Below are 22,050 nucleotides of genomic sequence, written 5' to 3' on the forward strand. Positions count from 1 at the left end.
TCAGCAATGGAACGAACTGCAATGCAAAGTGTGGGTTGTCTTTCATTGGGTGTGTTCAGGAAGAAGTCATAATGCTCTCTCTTGAGAATGCCTTAATTTGAACTCCTGCACTCAGCGGTAGACTCAGTTCTATAAGCTAAGTATTCTTCTACAACTCTATGCTTTTATGATGAATGAATATAAGCACAAATATTTAATTGTACTCTATCCTGCTCAGTGAAATTCAGCCCCTTGGCTCCAACACTCCACATACTTCTTCCCTGTCATTGTATTGCCAATCCTGGCACGCTTTATTAATTTACAAATGAGATAACTATCAAATATGATAGATTGTATTAGCTTTATCCCTGGAAAATCAGTTTTTCCATATGCATATATTCTGTAGAAAATTCAAATGCTCATCATCATCTATTGTCTGTTCTACAACATGGAATTTGTGTATGTGCTGCAGACCAATGTTCACAAAGAGTTTGGCTTGGCAAACACTCTGCATTTATCATCATTTATAGCATCCCAGGCTGCATGATCATGATTTACAATTTTTTATTTTTGCTGACAATTGGTGTTTATTTCAAAAACAAAAACTACCCATTCCTGGCAAAGGCTTTGCTTAATAACCATAGCATTCACTTAAAAACCATGGTGATTTGCTTAATGACCACATCAAAAAATATCATAAAATCAGGTCAGTCATGTGACGACCCTCTTAATGACTAGCATGAATTGCAACCATAATACTTGTCTTAATTATGATTGTAAGTTGAAAACTATCTGTATGGAGATGGGTTTGTGGGTCATCAGATATCTGAATTAAATAATTAAATGAGATCCAGAATGAACTATTTCAATGCCAGCTACTGTAATGGGTAGTGTGAATAATATTGGGGAGCAGGAGGAACAGCCAAAACCAAGACCAAGAAATCTAAGTTTGAAGCAAAAAGGTAATTTGCAGACTTGACCCTCCCAAGTTTCATATAAAGAAAGACAATGAGGGGGGAGGTACTTGCAGACTTGCACGATTGATGTCAATATTTTAAGACAGAACCAATCTGGAAGCCAAAGTGATGAATGCTAAAACTACTCTTCGTATAGGGTTATAATAACACAATCTTGTCTTTATTGCTGGTAGTATAAGGTAATGGAATTTTGAAAGCTTGCCAGAGTTAATCCAGCTCAATCAATCCTATTGTAACTAATGTGTGGGATTATTCCAAGTTTCTTTTTCAGCTTTTCCCCTCTTCCCTGGTGTCAGGGGAACTTTTCTGTAACAGCCCTGCTTCCTTCTGAAATGGTTGTGCTTCGGTGTCCATGTTCACAGAATCTGTTAGACATCCTATCACAACCTTCTCTGGATTATCCTGTTCCTTAGAAAGACTCTGCTATTCCTCACACCTACCAGAAGGAAATCCTCTGAACTGGAGGTGGTTTGTGCTGTCTTGGACATGAAAGGGAATGGAATATTGTAGACTTTTCTGGATGTTTAATGTAGTGGTTAAGGTGCTGGACTAGAAACTGTGAGTTCTAATCTCACTTTAGGCATGAAAGCTGAAATTACTTATAAAATATTAAAGGTGAGATAAATCAAATAAACACTCTACTCCTGAATCAGTGAGCTTTCATATTCTTGAGAGCAAGATCAAAAGAAGGTTAAAAACCTTTGCCTTTTTTTGGTGAGAAACACAGGAATGCCTGCCAGTCAATCTAGAGATCTAGGCATTTTAATGTGTTATCAGAGTTCAAGTGCCAAGACATAGGGGGAACAGCTATGGGAGTCCTTCATAGCTGGGGACAGCTGCTGCTTAGCATGGCAGAGTGCAAGTGAGTTATTGGCTTTGCTTGTAGGAAGATAGCAGGAAAGTTGCAAATGGCGACTGTCACCACAGGACTGCTGGAACAGTCAGAACTTTAGGACCAGTCATAAGTAGCACTTCAAACTGTTGTTGAAGAAGTGGTCATTAAATGATGATTATCTATAATTTTAGACTTCATTAAGAACTAACATATAATAAAATGGATGGACACTAGACTGAAAAGAAAAGAAGCACAATAAAGGAACAATAGCTATGCTATCTAAAATTAACACTGAGTAAAATTGAGAGTGAAGTCATCTTGCTTTGCTACCAAAGCAAGATTTCTTTGCTTCCAAAGTAAGGGAAAACCTTGCTTTGGAAGAAAACTGGGCAATAAAATAAAATCAAAAACTCTTCTTCTTTCCCTCTAAGTCTCTCTCTGTGTTTGATTGCTTCCTGCTGCCTTAAAGATTTCCTATTACAACTTGGGGGCAGATGTTCATACTTCATTCTTTTCTTCTCCACAGCCATTGCTGTTCAAAGGTAGCTTCAAAATATATGCTCAGGGATTTAGCCAGCTATCTAAAACTATCAAGGTTGTTGACAGATTTTTTAATGAAATATTAATACACTTTAAAAATGCCTTTACTTCAGTTAAAGGCAACTGGTTATTTCTGATATTATGCTGCCTCTTGGTGGTTGAGAGAGAATTTTTATTAAATTGGGGACAATAAGTTTTTAGAATTTTTTCAGCATGAAGGAAGCATTTCCCATTATAAATTCTTCCAACACCTACAGATATGTGTTTGTGTCTTAGTGCATTTCAACAGCCTGGGTGTATCTATTTTTTAAAAAAGTAGAGTATTAAAAAAAAACCCTTTTTTGCATAGAAATAGCAACCAGGGCAACAGCATCAACACAAGGCAAATATCAGTAAGATTAATGTTTTATTTATTATCTGGCCGGCTGTACAGCAAATGTACTCTTTTTGAAATCAGTGGCTTTCATCCAAAAACTCACTGGAAGAGCACCAAATCCTTTTGATCCTGTGTGAGTTTGGGGAATGTTAATGTTATCTGCATATTTAATTTTAATATTTTCATTTATGATTCATTGCCAAGAAGAAATGATCTTGCTAACATTATTTCATTTCTCACCAATTAATCTACCCTTGCCTTAAAAAAACCCCTTTCATTTAACCATTACTCCCACAATTCATGGGATCATTATGAGCAGGTATTCTTACCATATTGATTATAAGATCTCTTATGAATGTCTGTGGAGTTTCCTTGGAAGAAATTCCTCCCATTTGCCAATTTAAGGCAATCTTTTAATTTTATTCTACAAAGCCACAATTAAAAATGAAATACAGAGATGTCAATGGCTCAAAATTTTCTTTAGGAAATGGGCATATCAATATTGTATACTGACACCTTATTTAATTAAGGAATTTGCAGAATGACTCATTAGGAATGACATTGTGAAAATCCAAGCTTAAATCTAAGTGGTTAAGTTTTGAAGTGTTGTGCAAATGCAGGAAATTGCATTCATTGCATATAATCAATAACTGTCAGCATATCATACAATCTTCCTCTTCAAAAAAGGCGCTGGATTGGGCAAGTTGTCAATAATTTTTTTCTGTTTTAGTTATCAGTCACAAGCAAATAGTCCTTTCCAACGGAATTTGTCCTTTTATAAATAATACAGGATGTCTTAGCTAAACTGAAAATTGGGTTAACTGAGTAAAGTTCACTATAGCTAAATGTTTTCTGCTAATATAGCTGTCATGAATAAACAACCAAATAATGTCACTATCAAGATGGGAAGCTACTTTATAACTATTTGCAAAGCATCAAAATTGCTGTCAGCAAAGACCTCTCCACAAATATCTGCTTTAATTTGTCTGTACTTTATGTTTTCTCATTATGGTTTTATTAAAACTCATAGTGTAATAAGATTGGGACTGGGTTAGGGACTTCTGTCTTCACTGTGAGTTGTTTTGGGGAGGGGTGCATGAAAGGACGCTCAGCCAATCTCATTGTACACATGTTGTACTCTGACAATAAAGGTAATAATAAATTAAAAAGCTTTCTTTCAGAGAAGAACAAAACATTCTGGCCTATGTTTAAATTCTTCTTTGTTAAATTATTTGAAATACATGAGGAAAAATTACACAATTTTTACTTTTGTGTATGTGTGCATGTGTGTGTGTTTGATTGCAGTTGTGTTTTTAATAGTTGAGGGAAAAGAGAAATCAGATAACCCATCCAAGGTGTTGTGCAATTTCAGGATCTCCCTGGAATCAAAGCTTCTGCTTAAGAAGCAGATGCCAGCAGTGGTTAAATTAATTTCAACAGAATAGTGGCCAATAATGATAAAATACAGAAAGTCAATCTAGAAATACAAGTTACAATAATGTTGACAAAGATATGAACTGAATGAAAGTATTAATATAGCATTGAATTGTCCCATGAAGAGTTGCCCTATGATGAGTTGGCCATGATGAGTTGTCCTAGACTTGGCCAGAAAAGCCTTTGTAGACTTCATTTGGTGTGCTAGTTTCATTCTTTCCTAGATTAGGCGATACCTCATACAATCACTCATATCCTTTCTGGTTTGACTGCTGCAATGTGGCTGCCCTTGAAGACTACTTGCAAGATTCAACTGGTCCAGAATGCAGTAGCATAGACATGCCTCAGTATGCCCATATAATGCCCCTGCTTTGTGAGCTGCACTAATTATCAGCTTGCTTCCTAGTGTGACTCAAAGCCCTACATGTCATAGAAGTACCACTTGCCTCCCACAGAAACTGCCCAATCCTGTCTGGCAGGTTTGCTACACTCCAGGTTCCTTTGACAAAACAATGCCATATTTCCAGAATCCAGAATTCTGCCTTCTCTGTTGCAATGATTAGAGTTCACATTCATCCTGAGGTTTGAACACCTCCCATTCTACTGGGGTTTCAAAGGTCTTTGAGGATTTGGCTCTTTGGGAAAGCTGACTAAATCCCCTTTAGAATTTTCTTTGTTTTCATTGGATTTTGTTATTCTTGGCATCTTTGAACATTTTTTAAAAATTTGTAAACCACTCAGAGTAACAGGGAATTGGGCAAACTAATAATAATGTTAATCAAGATTCAATCAAATCAAAGTTTATCAATATGTGGATTTTTTTAAGTGCCATACCAGAAAGCCATGGGTGGAACTTAGAAAATCTATACAGTTGACAAAATTTATGTCAATCACAAAGAGCACTTTACTTAAATTGATGTATATACTATGCCAAGATATATTGACATCCTAGGTTCTTGGGAAGAATTCAATATGAATAAAGATCAACTCCAGCTAAAGAACTATTAGTGGTGATTTCACATAACTTTGAATCATCATCATCATTCAACCAAAGTAAATTTGCTCTTAACTAGTTCTTCTTAGCTAGCAGAATGCAAAGGATATCCGAAAACATATTATTAAATATATTTGAATAACTAATTTATTTTAATGATATGTTTTCATTAAATGTTACACATTATTTATTAAAGGCAAGAGAACAGCCAGTAGAAGGCAGTAACTAATAATTGTAACCAAGAAAGCTGCTAAGTGTGATGGCATCTTTATTTTATTAATCTGAATCATATGATTTTTCTATTGATTTCTTCTCTGCAAATCCAGCAATTCTATTTTCTCTCCAGCAACTTTGCAACTTATAATTTCAGTTATGCAATTCAAAGGCAATTTCCAGAGTAAAGTGAAGAAAGTGTGTTGGAATCCTTAAATTTAATATAGAAACAGTTACCCTAAAAAATGAAGATTTTTAATAATCAAGAACTGTCTCATCCTGGAATCACCAAAGCAAAATGTTTTTATCAACTGAAGATTGGTAAATATTTATTGAAGTGCCTCTGGCACTAACTACTATTAAGATCAAGTGAAATGCTTGATCAGCTGATTTGTCAGTATTGCAATCCTTCTGAGATTAGTCAGTGAGAGCAAGGGTTGAATAAAGTAGACGGAGGAAAATATGGGAGGAAAATTCTTCTACCTTCTAGTAGCTTCAACTTTGATAGCCTACTACATTTACACACCTTTACCAGAGAATGTGGAGGAACCCTGGAAGGTGTTGCTTTTGGATGCCGCCATTAGAAGCCTAAGACATGTGGTAAGTTGAGACATTTATTTCCTGTGCTTATGCCTGAGAATGCTTGAAGATAAAAGTTGTGCTTCTAGGGAAATAAGATAATGCCGGAGAAAACAACAAGCAATAATGAAGAACATGTAAAAGAAGTATAGAATGAAGTACATGTAAAATGAAGACATATCATATTGAAAGCAGATACTGAATATTATTGGGGCGGGGGGAGAGAAGGGGAAAATAGACATGGAATGTATGCATTTTTTCTACTCCTTTTCTGGATATAATTATCTCATATATTAAAAGTATAATAAAAACAGGAGCAACTTCTTTTCTATATTTTAGAAACTTATCCTTTTACAAAACGTTTTCTTCTAGAACATTAGACTCTGAGCAGGATGCCTTTTTTATATTGGATATATAGTATATTTCAGACACTCAAGAAAGCCAGTTTGGTCTAATGGTTAAGACACTAGGCTAAAAACCTGGAGATTGAATTGCAGACCAGTCTTAGACATGAAAGTCAGCTGTGTGATCAATTCCTGCTGTAACTAAATGGAGCAATTCTTGGATGATCAGGAATAAATCAGACAGTGCACTTGGGGGAAAATGCTAGGGGAAAAAAGAAAGAAAACTACTTCTTTCACTTCTTATCTTATGGAACTGTTTGCTGAACTGAGTAAATTCTTGCCCTTTTTTTTACCATCTCATTATTTCCAGATTGCAATGCTTAATTGGTAAAGCATGAAATGTATTTTGTCTATTTTATTTTGTGCCTGCATACAGAATGGGAAGCCCTTACTTTCATTTCATTGGCCTCCACAAGTCATCTCAAATGGGGAAATGTCTCCTCCCTCATTTTTAATTTTTTTTTATAACATATAAAAATTCAATTTCCATTAAACAGTCTGGGTACAATTGTTTTTAGGCAACCATAATCAAAGTGTTTACAATAGTGTTCATCACAATAATATTAATACTATAATAACAATAATATTTAACTTACCTACTTTAACTTACCTTTTTAACATTTATCCTTTTTATGTCCCCACATTTCTAACTTCTCTTTCTTTTATCTAACCATTGATAAAATAGATGCCATATCAACAAATATTCAGTTTCTTCTTTGTCCTTCATAGTAAGCATTGGTCTATCCATTTCTGCACATTCTAATATTTTCTTAATTACACTCTTATCTGTAGGGAAATCTTAACAGTCATTGCTTAATATACATTGTTTCTGCATTTCAGCTGTTCATGTCCACCCAGTGTACTGAAATGGATTAGTCTTTTTGCATGCTGCTCCATGAGCAGCCTTCTGAGTTTCTGTTGAGGTGTGCAAAAACCTTTGCTGGGATTGCATCTACAACATATCAGTTTTCAGCTGCTGGTAGGTGCCTGCAAAGGGAAAGAAAACAAATACCTTACCCTTTTCAGGAAGTGGAGTTTATTCTGACTGCTTGAGGGAGAACACACAATTCTACCTGTTTGGCAAGTGCAGTTTGCAGAATAATGTTACAAGTGTAGTCAAATAACTATGTTCCATAGCAACAATACCCTCCCCTTGGTCGTACCTAGAATACTATTTGCCTTATCTAATAGTAGCAAATATAGTAATCATTAGTCCTGCAGGGCTTCTTCCACATTTCTCAATTTTTCTTGGATTTCATTTCTGCTTTATGTAACTGCAAAACCTTTTCCTACATTTGTTCTTTTTTCAGCCCAGGTCAGTGTTTTTTAAGTACAAGCTGAAGCCATTTTACTAGGCCAAACTACCTCTCAGGTCACCTGAAATACCTGTCATGTTTCAGGAGATCATGATAATAAGGCATAAAAGGAAGCCAGGATAAAAACTAGAATAGAGTCATTTGGCAGACCAGGGAAGAAAAATACAATTCAAAGTAAGACTAAGTGGGAATAGAGTTAAGTAAAGCAGTTTGTGTCAAGAAATTTACACAAAGGCTTGATGGGCATCCATGGGCAGTGTGTGTGTGTGTGTGTGTGTTCCAGCTTTTTGACTGCATTTTTCCTCACTTCCTCACTAGTCCAACACATGAAAGCCACAGGTCATAGCATCAACTTCAATGGCACCAAAACCCTAGCCACTATAGAAAACCCCAGCTACAGAACCATCAGAGAAGCCATAGAGATTGAAAAAAGACCTGAAAGCATGAATAGAAGAGATGATTCCACCAGACTGTCAATCATTTGGAAGCCTGCACTCACAAACAAAAAAATCTCCACATCACTAGCCAGGCAAACACCTGGACACAAAGAGATCCCCCCTGATACTTCCAGCTCAAATACACCCCAACCAGGCACCAGATGAAACCTAGCTTCCTAACAAATGATAGCCATCCATTTACTCAGAGCCAAGCTGCACAAAAGGCCTCCAATAAAGGAACACAATGTTGCCAGCCAATCAAGAGACAAAAAGAGCCACAAAACAGACAGAAGGTATTAGAAACACCAATCAAGCAAAACACAGCAAACTCCAAGACCAATAAACACAGACGAAGATTCCCAACCAATCAGGATTGAAGAAACAACCATTCTGGCACAGCAGTAGGCTAGCCCCAAATTTAAAACTGAAACCACTGCAAAAGCCTGACTCACAGACGAACACAATACAGAAGCCTGATAATGGCAGATGAGATTCTGCTGAAACGTTGCTACAACTTTAAAAGCATTATTAGGAAGCTAGGTTTCATCTGGGTGTGTTTGAGCTGGAGGTATGGGGGGGGGGGGGTTCTGTTTGTGCCCAGGTGTTTGCCTGGCTTGTGGTGTGGAGATTTTTTTGTTTGTGAGTGTAGGCTTTATTATTTTATTACTTCCCTGTTTTCTCTCCCTCTTCTAGTATCTGCAGGTGCCTGAAATGATGGGCTCCATTGCCATGAATTCCTTTCAAAATCTCCTTGGAGTATCTCATGGTGTCCTTTCCAGGGCAACAGATACTGGTCTTTCTTTGAAGCAAAAATAATTCTTTTTCTTGCATGATACTTTTCTCCAAAGCTTTTGTGGATATTTTCCTCCATCACATCTGGTGTCTGGTGCATCAGTGATGAGATTCAGCAAATTCTGCACCAGTACGAGAGAACCAGTTGTTAACTTTGTTCCGGACTAGCAGGCTCAAAAGCCTGCAACTCTGATTGGCCCGCGAATAGCGGATCGTGATTGGTCACCGCAGACTGATCTGATTGGCTAGTAAACGGGCTGCCGCGATTGGCCCAGCCAAGCACGGCAAACTCAAATCGCCGTCATTGGCTGCCTAGCCGCAGCCAGCCCTATATAAGGGGCTGCTGCGGCTGGGATATTTCGCTCAGATCTGAAGTCACTAATAAAGAGCTATTGTTGCTATCTGAGTCTTGTCTCCATTCTTGGACCCATCCTCCCAGATTTAACAAACTTCCTGAGAAGTTTGGTGAACTGGTTGTTGGAAGAAATCGTTAGGGCAGAGAACTAGTTGTTAAATTATTTGAATCCCACCACTGTGGTGTATATCAGTGTTTTTCAGTATATTTACTGAATGGGTGCTAGATTATCTCATGAACTGTCTTCTGGTCCTTGTTGATTCCAATCAGGTGCTTTCTTGTTGTTCCCTGAGCCCCTTCTGATGGATCGCCTGTTTGGCTCCTAGCAATTGCTGGCCAGATGGTGGCCAAACACTGGTTTATGGAAAAAGAAATTGAGTTTATAGTATTAGAAGCCCTTGCTTAGCACAAGGATGTTAACATTTCTTTTGCTTTGCAGGCCACAATTGTTGAGAAGTTGAATCTTGCACACTATATGGATGTTATAAATCTGCACACAATTGCTGAATATACGGCACCTACATCTGATGAAAAAGTTATTGTAACAGACACAGACTTTAGCCATGTTCCAGTACGTCTTTACATTCCTATAAAGAAGTCAAATGTCTTGAAAAGAGCAGTGATTTTTATCCATGGAGGTGGATGGTGTATAGGATCAGCAAGTAAGCATAAGTATTTTATTCTACTAATGTGGAATATTTGATTAATGTCTAAAATAAAAAAATGTATCTATTTATTCTGATGTCCCAGGGACATCAGTGTTCATTGAGGTATAATAGAAATATCCAACCTTCTTGAGTCAGTGGTTAATTAATTAATTTTTAAAAAAACGTCCTGATGATTCTTACAAAATGAATCACATAGAAGGTACAAGATTTACAATTGTCAAAAGGTAAATTGAAGAGGTTGGTCCTCCCAACCTCTCTACCTCTTGCCAGTTTATCTGCTTGCCAATTTTAATTTACAATGTAATTTGAGAGAAGTGGGAAACAAAGTACTAACTTGCTGACATCCCATTATTTTAATTTCCTAGAGATATTTATGGGACGTAACACCAAGCAGCATTCTCAAACATAAAGGAGGCTGTTACCTTGTTGTAGCATGTTAGTTTTCCATTAGAAAAAAACAAAAAAATCCTACTCCTTTTAAATCAGATAGAACGCTGAGCTTCACAAAGATAAAGGAAGATATCCCCAGGCACATTAAAACTGTGCTTAATCAATGAAAAAGTATTCCTACTCCAATGTAAAGATGGGAATGTTAAAAACCCCTTTAAAAAGATCTTCACATCCTGTTGACTACTTGCTTCTTTACTCTGGTAGTTTTTCTTGGCAGCCTCAGCAGGAGGAGTGTCATTCCAAGGAATATCTGAATAGTAAAAGATTAGAGCCATTTATCTCTGCCACGCAATTTTATGGTGCTCCCAAAATTAATTTCCACTCCCAGAATTGCTCAGCCAGTAGAATTTGGGGAATTGGCACCCACAAATCTTGAAGTTGCCAAGATTGGGAAACATTGGATTAGAGGTTCATGGAAAACTTTCAGAAAGTCCCTTCCAAAAGAAATTCAAAACAGCTCCTTAGAACTGTGTAGGCTTAGGACTTCAGATCTCCCATGAACATGAGGCAGGAATATTTTTGCAATTCATAAAAGGAGCTTGATGTTTCTTAGTTTTCTATGGTGACATGCTAGGCTCACTTTTCTGCTAGTCTAAAGCCCTTGTTCCATATTGGTTTTGAAGCATGTACTGTGTATTGGTATTGCAAGAGTAATAAAACATGCTTTGCCACTTATTTTTCACAGCCATGAAATCCTATGACCTTTTATCAAGATGGACGTCAGAAAGACTAAGTGCTGTAGTGGTGTCAGTTGAGTAAGAATAGTGTTTGAAGTATACATTTTTGTTCATTAATATTTTCCTAGTCTTTTTCTACAAACAAAAAAAATAATGATTAGTAATAGCACAAACTAGCATGAAGCCCCATTTATATTGTTATTGATTTCTAAATTATACCTCCTTGGATATGCTTTGCTCTAAGTATTGTTTCATATTTATAATGGATAATTAATGTAGTTTTACATTTACTGTCTTTTATCTTTTTACAAAGAGTAAACAAACAGAATATGATTGGAAGATGGTACAAAATACTTAAATACATAAACTGAAATGCACAAATAATTTCAACAGACTAAATCACCATTTCACCATATAAAAATATAACTATCCCAATTGTTAGCCTTTTGTGGTAATTCAACAAGAAACCAACACTATGAGTAGTAACACTACCATTATTGCAAGGTTATAGTAGCATAATCTTGCATTTTGCCCATTGTTGCCTTTACTTTCAAAGGAACCAGGATGGTCCTTTCTGAGATGCTTTCCACATCCCATTCCTTCTGTGGGCTGAGATGTCTCTTATCTCTTATCTATGGGCTGTGGTTCTTCTTTCTCTTTCTTAAGGGTATTTCCCACAGATTATTACATCAATCTTGCTTAGCAGCTCCTTTAAAAAAAAGCTAATGGTATTTTTCAAAGCTAAAGATTATTCTGTCTCAGATTATTCCATATAATTTATAGCTTCCATTAAGCATAACTTCCTATGAAGCTATTGATAAAACAGACCAGATTAGAGTTAGTCAGTAAAAGGGAAAGAAATTTTATTGATCATTTAGAAATTTTATTAATCATTTTTTATTGATCATTAAGTCAGGAGTTCAAAAAAAATGAAGCAAATTCTATATTGAAGGAAATCACCTTTTAAAATCTAGTATCAATAGTATAAATCTAGTGATAAATTAATTTTGTTTTACCAACACAGGAAATTTATCTATTTTTTGTCATTGTCTTTTTTAATCAATTCCAAAAAGTTATAGACTAGCTCCAAAATATCGGTTCCCAGTTGCATTTGAAGATGTGTACTCGGTAGCAAAATACTTTCTACAAAGCAGCATTCTGGAGAAATATACTGTAGACCCAAGCCGTATAGGCATTGCAGGAGACAGTGCAGGAGGTAACTTAGCTGCAGCTGTAACCCAGCAGGTAAGAATTACCCATTTGAAAGTAATAAATCCAAAATGGAATTACACATGTCATTAACCTCTGTTATCTGAAGCTAACCAGATGCTAGGTACCTTGGGGCTTTTCACACTGGATACCTAAGATTAGGAAGCCACAATTTTCAGTTACCCCAAAAGATTCAGGATCTTCTAAGGAGTCCAGAATGGAGGATCATAGAATTATGCATGTTAATTCAACCCCAACTGTCTGAAATTATCATGTAACCTAATACCTTGGGATATAAATAAGAACTAACTGCAGCAATTAACAATCAGGGCAACTGCTGGGACTTTTCACATTAGAAGGGTAAAACTGGTTATCTATCATTTTAAAAGAAAGTCCTAGATTTTTAGTTTGTTGATTGCCCCAGAGCAAGAAATGGCATGCAGGCCATCTACCATGGCTTCAACGAAGCCCAAGAAGAAAACTGATTCAGGAGGAAATCCACTAGATAGCACCTTGTCAATGGTTATTTCATTGTGAAAAATGTAACTTCAGCCCCATTTCAAGAATAAAGCAAGCTCAACAACACCATCAAAGTAAATTTAACATGTGAGCTGTGAACGACATGACAAACAAACAATTCCGATTCTTACATTTTATTTGATATAGTTGCTCATTACGTGTTTGATTTATTACATTTATTCAAGCATTAAAAAGATGAAATTTCAATAAGAATTGAAATGGAAGTGACTTTGTACTTATAAAGAAGTAGGATCTGACATATATTTTATAAATTAATGCTGAGCAAAAATTTCATCTGCATATTTTTGAATTTTCTTAGAGAGAAAAAGGAGAAATTGCTATCTGCTGTGTTGTTCTTTTATGTACCTTAATTATGAAGTGATTGAGGGAGGTTGTGTCCAGGAGATTGAAATCTGGGTTTGTCTCCAGTCTTAAATCTCAAGAGAAGTACGGGCAGTCCTCAACTTACGATCACAGTTGAGCCCAAAATTTCTATTGCTAAGCAAGACAATTGTTAAATGAATTTTGCCCCATTTTATAACTTTTCTTGCCACAGTTGTCAAGTGAATCGCTTCAGTTGTTAAATTAGTAACACAGTTATTAAGTGAATCTGGCTTCCCCATTGACTTTGCTTGTCAGAAGGTTGCAAAAAGTGATCACATTATCCTGACACAACAGTCATATGTGTAAAAAACAGTTATAAGTCACTTTTTTCAGTGCCATTGTAACTTTTAGCAGTCACTAAACAAACTGTTGTAACTTGAGGACTGCCTGTATACTTTACCATGGAGCATTTCCATATTAAGAAGCCATAGAGGCCTAAATATAAAGGAAAGATGTAACTTCAGTCCCATTGTAAGAATAAAGCAAGCTCAACAACACCATCAAAGTAAATTTAACATGTTCATATAAGCAATGAGTGACATAAGACAAACCAACAAACATTTATCAAGAGGAAATAATTTGGGGGGAATAAGAAGACACTTTTTGAGACAATATTTGTATACTGAGTCGGACATGACTTGTACTTTACAAGGATGAGAGTTTTAATTGATGGCTAAATTACCCAGCCTATTTTGACTATGAAAAAGAACTGAAAAAGAATCAGATAACTCCTAAAACTTCTAAACTCCACAGAGTAATAATAAAGAATATTTAAATTATATTCATTGATGAATAAGATTGGAACATACTGAAGTTCTCAAGATATGTTTGAATTGCAAGTGTAATAAAATATCTTCCAGTATTTTATTTGCAATTTTATTGCAAAGTCATTGCTGTAGAAAAGTGGCAGATTACAAATACTGTGAAAAACATATCAGTAATGGTTTTGAATAAAAGAGATAGAAAATGTATAAGCTTTGACATTTTAATGACTGCTTTGCTTACGTTATGAAATATGGAACATATTAAATAGTCCATCTTTCATAGGAAAAATATTTCTAATAAATACTTTTCTTTTCTAGCTTCTAGATGACCCTGACGTCAAAGCTAAATTCAAGGTTCAAGCTTTATTATACCCTGGTCTTCAAATTATTGATGTGGAATTGCCATCCTATCAAGATAATAAAAACATGCCAATTCTGCCAAAAGCCTTAATGATCAGATTCTTCAGTGAATATATTGTAACAGATGACCCTTTTCTCAAAGCTTTAGAGACCAACCAACATGTTCCTGTAGAGTACAACCATTTGTTTACATTTGTAAACTGGAGTAACTGGCTACCTGAAAGATTTAAAAAAGGTCATGTTTATACTGACCCATCACATAGAAATTCCAAAATTGGACCCAAATATCAAGATTTTGTGGATCCAAGGATAGCACCACTTTTAGTTGAGGACATCAAGCTTCGGGGCTTACCACTTACATATATCCTCACTTGTCAATATGATATCTTGAGGGATGATGGAATCATTTATGCTTCCCGTCTTAGGGAAGCAGGAGTTCAAGTAGCACATGAACATTTTGACGATGCTTTTCATGGTAGCATGACATTTCTTTCAGGTCCTTTTGCCTTAAATACAGGACACAGAATAGCTAACAACTACATTGAGTGGCTAAATAAGAATCTCTGAAAACACACATATATACAACCAGAAGATGTTGCCTTGGATTCATTCAATTTATAATATTTTTTTCAGGGTCATTATCCTTTTGGTCTATAAATTTGACACTGTAATTCTGCAGTTATTATACTTAATATAGAATCTCTTGATTCCTGCTGTTTGAATAAGTATATGAAGCTTGGTAGAATATGTGGGGAACTTGTATAACCATTAAATGATTCATAATTTAAAATGAAAAATAAAGCTTTTGACATGTGTGAAATTATAGGCTTGTGTCTTGATGTTATTCAGGATTGCTTTAAAAGTCATTATTTATTTCTATAGTCTTTTGGCATCAGCAAAATGTGTTCCACTGGGCTTTTTAAGATAACCAGTGTGAACATCTGGCTCAGAGGTGGTATTCAGCAGGTTCTGACCAATTTTGGAGAACCAGTAGCAGAAATTTTGAGTAGTTCAAAGAACCGGCAAATACCACCTCTGACTAGAGATTTTACAGCATCCTTCCCCTGTCATGCCCACCAAGCCATACCACAGAACTGTTAATAAAAAAAATTGAATCCCACCACTGATTTGGCTGTACCACAATTGTAAGCTCTTGAATAGCATTTTATGAATAAAACCTCTTTTTGATTGGATTTTGTTGGATGGTGTCAAAGGAAATGGGTGTGATAGTGTCCATAAATTTATCTGGGATTCAAGTTGGCTTGTTGATTCTGAAAAAATGACAAAAATGTTCTATGAAATATATTATGCCACAAATGTATGTATTCTATACTACTCCCCATGGTGAGCTGTTGGAACAGTTAGGTAGATATATTCCTGAGGATATAGATCCAGTTTATTTAATAATCTCCTATTTTCTCTTTTTAGGGGAGACAATCTGTTTTTGACTTGGGAATGTGATGCATTTTTTTTAAAGCATATCCAATTAGATTGACCCAGATTCAAGAGAGACACAAAAGCTCTGGTCTTTGGATGCGTAAGACTTACAAATATATGTGTAATTGCTTCCTATTACCTCTGTTCCATATTCTTATCTACTGCTATTGTTTCTATATTATTACCATGTATTATTCTATATTATTACAATTATATCTATACAGTTTCTACTTCTATTACCTCTATACTATTACTATTACAATTGTCTCTGCACTTTATTACTATTACTTCTGTACTATTCACTGCTACTAATGCATAGCAATGTTTTCCTCTTACAGAACCTGTTCTCTGTCTTAATTTCTCTGTGGTTTTTTTTTTCTTCTCTGTTGTTACAGCTAACAAGTATGTTGTTACTGCTGGCACCTTGCCAAATTGTGCTTTTTCTTGCTGGATCTCTATAGTTTTGTTTGTTTGCTCCACTCCCTCTGAAGGAAAAGTTCATGTCTTTTTGCTGCTGCACTTCTCTGTTCAATGATGTCTTTAGAAATTCAAAAAGTTGCACAGCATCTCATCTTTTCTCCTCCTACACCTTTCAAGGTTGTTGTTTAATCAGCAACTCTGTTGTGCTGACAATAGGCAAAAAAACTCAAATGGGAAGGAAAGGTGTCACAAATGCTTTCAGTTTTCTTACGTATGCTCTTCCACAGCATGAAATGGAAATTACATTGGTTGTCCTATTAGATGACTTTTATGAGACCTGGACATGGAACAGGTCTCCCAATGTATTGGGGCTTCTTAGTAGCTTTTGATACTATCAAGCTCCATATTGTTCTGAAATGCCATTGAAGGTTAGGAATGAAATTTCATAATACGGTGGTTCTGCTTATTACTGAGTGAGTGAAAAACAACTATAATAATAGGGAAAAAAGCCATCTATAGGCATGATGGTGAACCTATGGCATACATGCCATAGGTGGCACACAGAGCCATTTGTGTGGGCACATGATCCCCTGCCAAACTTATGTGTGCACCTCCCAACTGACTTTGGCCCATTTGAGGCTGTTTTCACCCTCCCAGAGGCTTGAGGGAAGCCTCTGCAGTCTCAGAAGGCCAAAAAAACGGGTCTTCCAGAAATACCAGAAGTGCTGAAATGGGCCCATTTTCAACCTCCTGAGGCTCCTGAGGCTTGAGCCTCCAGGAGGACAAAAAGGGCCAACTGTGGGCTCCAGAGGCCCTACAGAGGCTGAAAACAGGCACTTCTGGTATTTCCGGAAGGCCCATTTTTTGGCCTCCTGAGGCTACAGAAGCTTCCCTCAAGCTTCCGAGAGGGTGAAAAAATGGCCTCAAACGGGCTGTAAATCAGCTGGGACACCCGCGCATGCACAGTACAAATAACTGGGCAGGGCAAGATTGTTGGCCACGCATGTAACGGGGGGCAGGGCACATTTCATTGTGGATGCTGGTATGCACACACTTTCAGCACACACACACACACACACACACACACACACACAAAAGGTCCACCATCACTGATCTATAGTAATTTCCTTATAAAGGTCTTCAGGGATTATGTCCCTGGTTTTTAATGTCTATCTTACTTTATATCACAGCCTATTGGATATCAACAAAGCATATTTTAATATTTCAGGTGTGATTTTCAAAACATGGAATCATTTCTATCACCCTAACAGGTCTACATCTATATGATTTTTAGCTTACAAGAAAACCCTGGATGAATATCAGACCAAATGATATTATCCAACCTATTTGACATTCTATACAAATCTATATTAAGATTTTTTTTCAATCTCTTTTTAATATTTTCTTTTTGCAACTGATTCCTGGTATGTAAGTACTAATGTATGGAATTTGAACATGATATAAAACCAATACTGGATGTTTTTTTATTTATTTTTATTTTATTTTATTTGTCAATTGTTTACAAGATAATAAGTATAAGTGTATACATAGTTATGAATACATGAAATACATGACATATAAGAAAAATAAAAGAAAAATAAAAGAAACAATAGGACAGGGACGGTAGGCACGTTGGTGCGCTTATGCACGCCCCCTACAGACCTCTTAGGAAAGGGGTGAGGTCAATAGTAGACAGTCTAAGGTTAAAGTTTTTGGGGTTTGGGGAAGAAACTACAGAGTCAGGTAGAGTATTCCAGACATTGATCACTCTGTTGCTGAAGTCGTAGTTCCTGCAATCAAGCTTGGTGCGGTTAACCTTGAGTTTGTATCTTATATGTATGTTATAATGATACAGTTTTGCTTCTATGCTATGAATAGTTTTATTAAGGCTTTTCATATTTTTCACAATACTTAGAGGATTGGTGAACGTTTGTAATGAATAAGTTTAAACATATTTAAAAAGAAAATATTCAGTCACATCCCACTACTACCATCATCATATTCCCCCATATTGTTTATATCACAGTAGTGAATCTGTTCCAGAATAAGGGCCATACTCCTCCACCAAGACCATATTCTAATAATTACAGAAGTTTCTTGCTTTTCTTAGTCTCTTCATATTATTTTTCTCTTTACATACATATATTTTCCTGCCTCTTTTTAAATTAATAGTAGTAAAACAGTTATATCAGAGGTGGTATTCAACAGGTTCTGACCAGTACTGGAGAACCGGTAGTGGAAATTTTTGAGTAGTTCAGAGAACCGGCAAATAGCACCTCTGACTGGCCCTGCCCCCATCTATTCTCTGCCTCCCAAGTCTCAGATGATTGGCTGGGTCTTCTTTCATTGACCTGCACAAGAGAATGGAGCTGGAAAGCAGGTTAGTGGGATAAGTATTTTTGCAGTTTCTTTCCCCTGGAGTGGGGTGGGAATGGAGATTTTACAATATCTTTCCCCTGCCATGTCCACTAAGTCACACCCACCAAGCCAAGCCACACCCAACAATCCATACCTACAGAACCGGTAGTAAAAAATTTTGAATCCCACCACTGAGTTACATCAGAAAGAAAAGGAGAACAGGATGAGAAAAGACATTTAACAATTTGCAAGCAGAGATGCTTACTCCCTTAAACTGACTTCAGTGCAAATAACTCATAATCAGACATGATGGGAAAGTGCCACAAGAAGAAGAAACAGAGTGATGTATTCACAGCCAGACACAGTGACCCAACTCTGAACAAGTGACTTGTGAGAAAAGTAATGCTTTTTCTCTTCTGCTTCAGGGTGTGACAAGTTTCAGCATGAGCTCTATTCCATATCCATTAAAGGGGCTGCAGTATCAGGTGTCATAGTGAAGTAGGCAATATCACTGAATTACATGGCTTATCATGTCTGACTACCATTTGACACCACTGGCAGAAATCAAGATAGTGGAGCAAGTGCATAATCCATCAATTTGGAAAAGAAAAAGAACAAGGCAAACAAATAAAAGCCTATTTTAATACGCCCCCATATGGCTAAAACCCATGAAAATGATTTAGCGTTGATTTTTTTTTCCTACTCAGTTAAGCAATATTTTTTTAAAAAAAGAATTTGCCGTGGTGGCATCCGAAAGATTTCTTTAGGAAATTATCTCAGAGGATAATGTTTCTGCAGAGAAAAAAAATCTTGTTTGCTCAAGAATTGTTTGCCCAAAAGGAATACTGTATAATTTCTTTTGAGAAAAGGAAATTATAATGTGCAATGGGGGAAGGATTTTTTTAAAAAATGATGTACTTATAGGACACTGTTTGTGTGTTTGGCAATATGATTATAATTAAGACATATAGTGCAGTTGCAAAATGGCTTGTTCTAATTGCTTGTATTCCCTAATGTTTGTATTCTCTGAGATTACATATATTGTGTAACATCTGTCCAATCAAGTCAGGATACCATTGTAACAATACACACAGTAAACACAGATCCATAGAGAACAACTGCAATGTGTATTAGGAATAGTCAAGAAGTATGGTATTATCATGTAAAGAATAAAAATAAATATTGACAGTGAAGTTAACATGCCTTCAAATAAAGCTCAGCTCGTGTTAGTTATATTCATGCAGTTTGCCTGAGAATGTAAACAACAGATCATTGGTGTGAATGATCTGTTTTCCCATTTTAGTAAAATCTGCAGGGGAGAATTGAAGAAAGGGGTACCAAGTGTACCACTTTGGATCCCTATAAATCTAGTGCAATCAATCATTTTTATGAAGCTAACAAGGCAGTCTGCATTAGAAATGCTACTGAAAATGGAACTGTCAAAAGATGAAGGCGACTGTACATCGTATGCTGCCTCCTGAGAATGTTCACTATAGAGATAACTCTCATAATGAATCAAATACTCATCCACGACCCTCCTGTGTATTCTAAGGAATTTCTTTCCTTTAATCTTTTTCTGTGTGACTGTCCTTCAATTTTTCAACTGTATGATTATATATCTTCTTCTTCTTTTTAAATACTAAATACATTCAATTCTAGAACTCTGGAATGAAGAATGGGAACATCTCTTATTAAATTTATTCATTTTATTTATTTTATTTGGTTTCTCAATTTCTTACAAGATAATAGGTATAAGTAAAAACATAGTTATGAATACATGGATACATATAAGAAAAATAAAAGAAACAATTGGACAGGGATGGTAGGCACTTTGGTGCGCTTATGCATGCCCTCTACAGGCCTCTTAGGAAAGGGGTGAGGTCAATGGTAGACAGTCTAAGGTTAAAGTTTTTGGGGCTTGGGGAAGAAACCACAGAGTCAGGTAGAGTATTCCAGACATTGACCATTCTGTTGCTGAAGTCGTATTTCCTGCAATCAAGTTTGGTGTGATTAACCTTGAGTTTGTATCTGTTGTTTGCTCTTGTATTGTTATGAAGCTGAAATATTCATTGACAGGTAGGACATTGCAATGTATGATTTTATACACTATACTTAGATCGGACCAAAGGCAGCGTAGTTCTAGGTTTTCTATGTCTAGAATTTCAAGTCTGGTGGCATAGGGTATTCTGCAATGAGTAGAGGAGTGGAGAACTCTTGTGAAATATTTCTGGATTTTCTCAACTGTGTTAATATTAGATACGGTAATGTGGGTTCCAGACTGATGAGCTGTATTTGAGTATTGGTCTAGCAAATGTTTTGCATGCTCTAGTTATTAGTGTAATATTACCAGAGAAAAAGCTATGTAAGATTAGGTTAACAACTCTTAATGCCTTTTTGGCTATGTAGTTACAGTGAGCTCTAGCACTTAGATCATTATAGATGAGTACTCCAAGGTCTTTTACAGAGTTTGGATCATCAACAAGGTCTTGACTATTCAGCTTGTATTTTATTTTCTGATATATATATATTTTGCCAATATGTAAGACAGAGCATTTATTTGTTGAGATTTGAAGTTGCCATTTGTTTGACCAATCTGATACATAGTCGATGTTGAATCCTATGAAGCCTATGATGTTGAATAACTTTACATCATCAGCAAAGAGAATGCAATTGCTCTTAATAAAATTAACAAATGGAGATCTTAAAGAATATTAAGTAAGTTGTTGATGATCCTTAAAACTTTGTAAACATATGGATATAAAGCAAAAGTAATTTAACATCTAATAAATAGTGTGACAAGCCCAAATCATATGAAGAAGTATCCCTGCACTGTACAGTAAAGCAAAATAATACTTTTTACATTTGCAGCACATCCCAAATGTTTAAAGGGTTTTCAGTCTATGCCATTTTGTTGGTAGTGTAAAATGATTGAGGACACATTTATATCATATGGGTTCTCCTCACTATTGAATGATTTGAGTTTAATGTCCATAAGGTAATATAAAACTCAATACATATTTCAAAGATAATTTGATTTAAACTTTTGAATTATATACACCAAGCTTGGAACTTCCCACTTTATGAAGAATTATGGATTTATCGCCTTCCGGTTTGAAGTCTCTTTGGCAACAGACAGAAATCTGCAATCGTGCGCGGTTTCAGTCTGGGCTTGCCAATGGAGCACCCCGAGCCGGCTGGTTTCAGGGCTAAGCCACCCTGTAGAGGTGGTGAAGAGGGGGGAGACTGCCAGCAGGGTTGAGGAGAGCTGCATTTTCCCTTTCCTGAAGGCGGTTGCAGAGGTGGTCAGAAATGGCCACCACAAAGAAGAACTCGACTGGAAAAGAATGTGCAGGAGGAAGATAAGAAGAGAAAGTTTTGGCTGACCGGGTTAAATTGTGAAAGCAACAACTAAGGTACCCTGGAATTTAAACTTACAAAAAAATAACATCGCTCCCAAAGAAGAGTCAGAAGCAGTGAAGGAAAGTAAAAAGGGAAAGGTTTGGCTTTTTTTTCCTTCTCTCTCCTTCCCTATACTGACAACTAAGAGACTTAAATAAGAAACCAGAAAAATCC

The 22,050-nt window shown here is 36.2% G+C and overlaps 1 protein-coding gene and 1 long non-coding RNA gene across 3 annotated transcripts in view; one reads left to right on the plus strand and one right to left on the minus strand.

Moving 5' to 3' along the window:
- The window catches only part of LOC148125878 (uncharacterized), a 22,516-nt gene extending 15,231 nt beyond the window's left edge, over positions 1-7,285 (minus strand). The window contains exon 1 of one of the 2 annotated variants that reach the window (XR_015743599.1): positions 6,942-7,285. This is a non-coding gene — a long non-coding RNA (uncharacterized LOC148125878). The remainder of the gene's footprint in view (positions 1-6,941) is intronic. The other variant, XR_015743600.1, reaches the window with a different exon arrangement.
- Positions 5,367-15,085, plus strand: AADAC (arylacetamide deacetylase). Its single transcript, XM_026701625.2, has 5 exons — positions 5,367-5,948; positions 9,671-9,893; positions 11,035-11,104; positions 12,100-12,271; positions 14,221-15,085. Exons 1-5 carry the CDS (start codon positions 5,811-5,813, stop codon positions 14,827-14,829), a joined length of 1,212 nt encoding a protein of 403 aa, XP_026557410.2. The 5' UTR covers positions 5,367-5,810; the 3' UTR covers positions 14,830-15,085.
- The last annotated feature ends 6,965 nt before the right edge of the window (positions 15,086-22,050 follow it).

The sequence above is a fragment of the Pseudonaja textilis genome, chromosome 4 (assembly GCF_049901715.1).
Source record: "Pseudonaja textilis isolate UNSWEBS1 chromosome 4, rPseTex1.2, whole genome shotgun sequence".
NCBI lineage: Eukaryota > Metazoa > Chordata > Lepidosauria > Squamata > Elapidae > Pseudonaja > Pseudonaja textilis.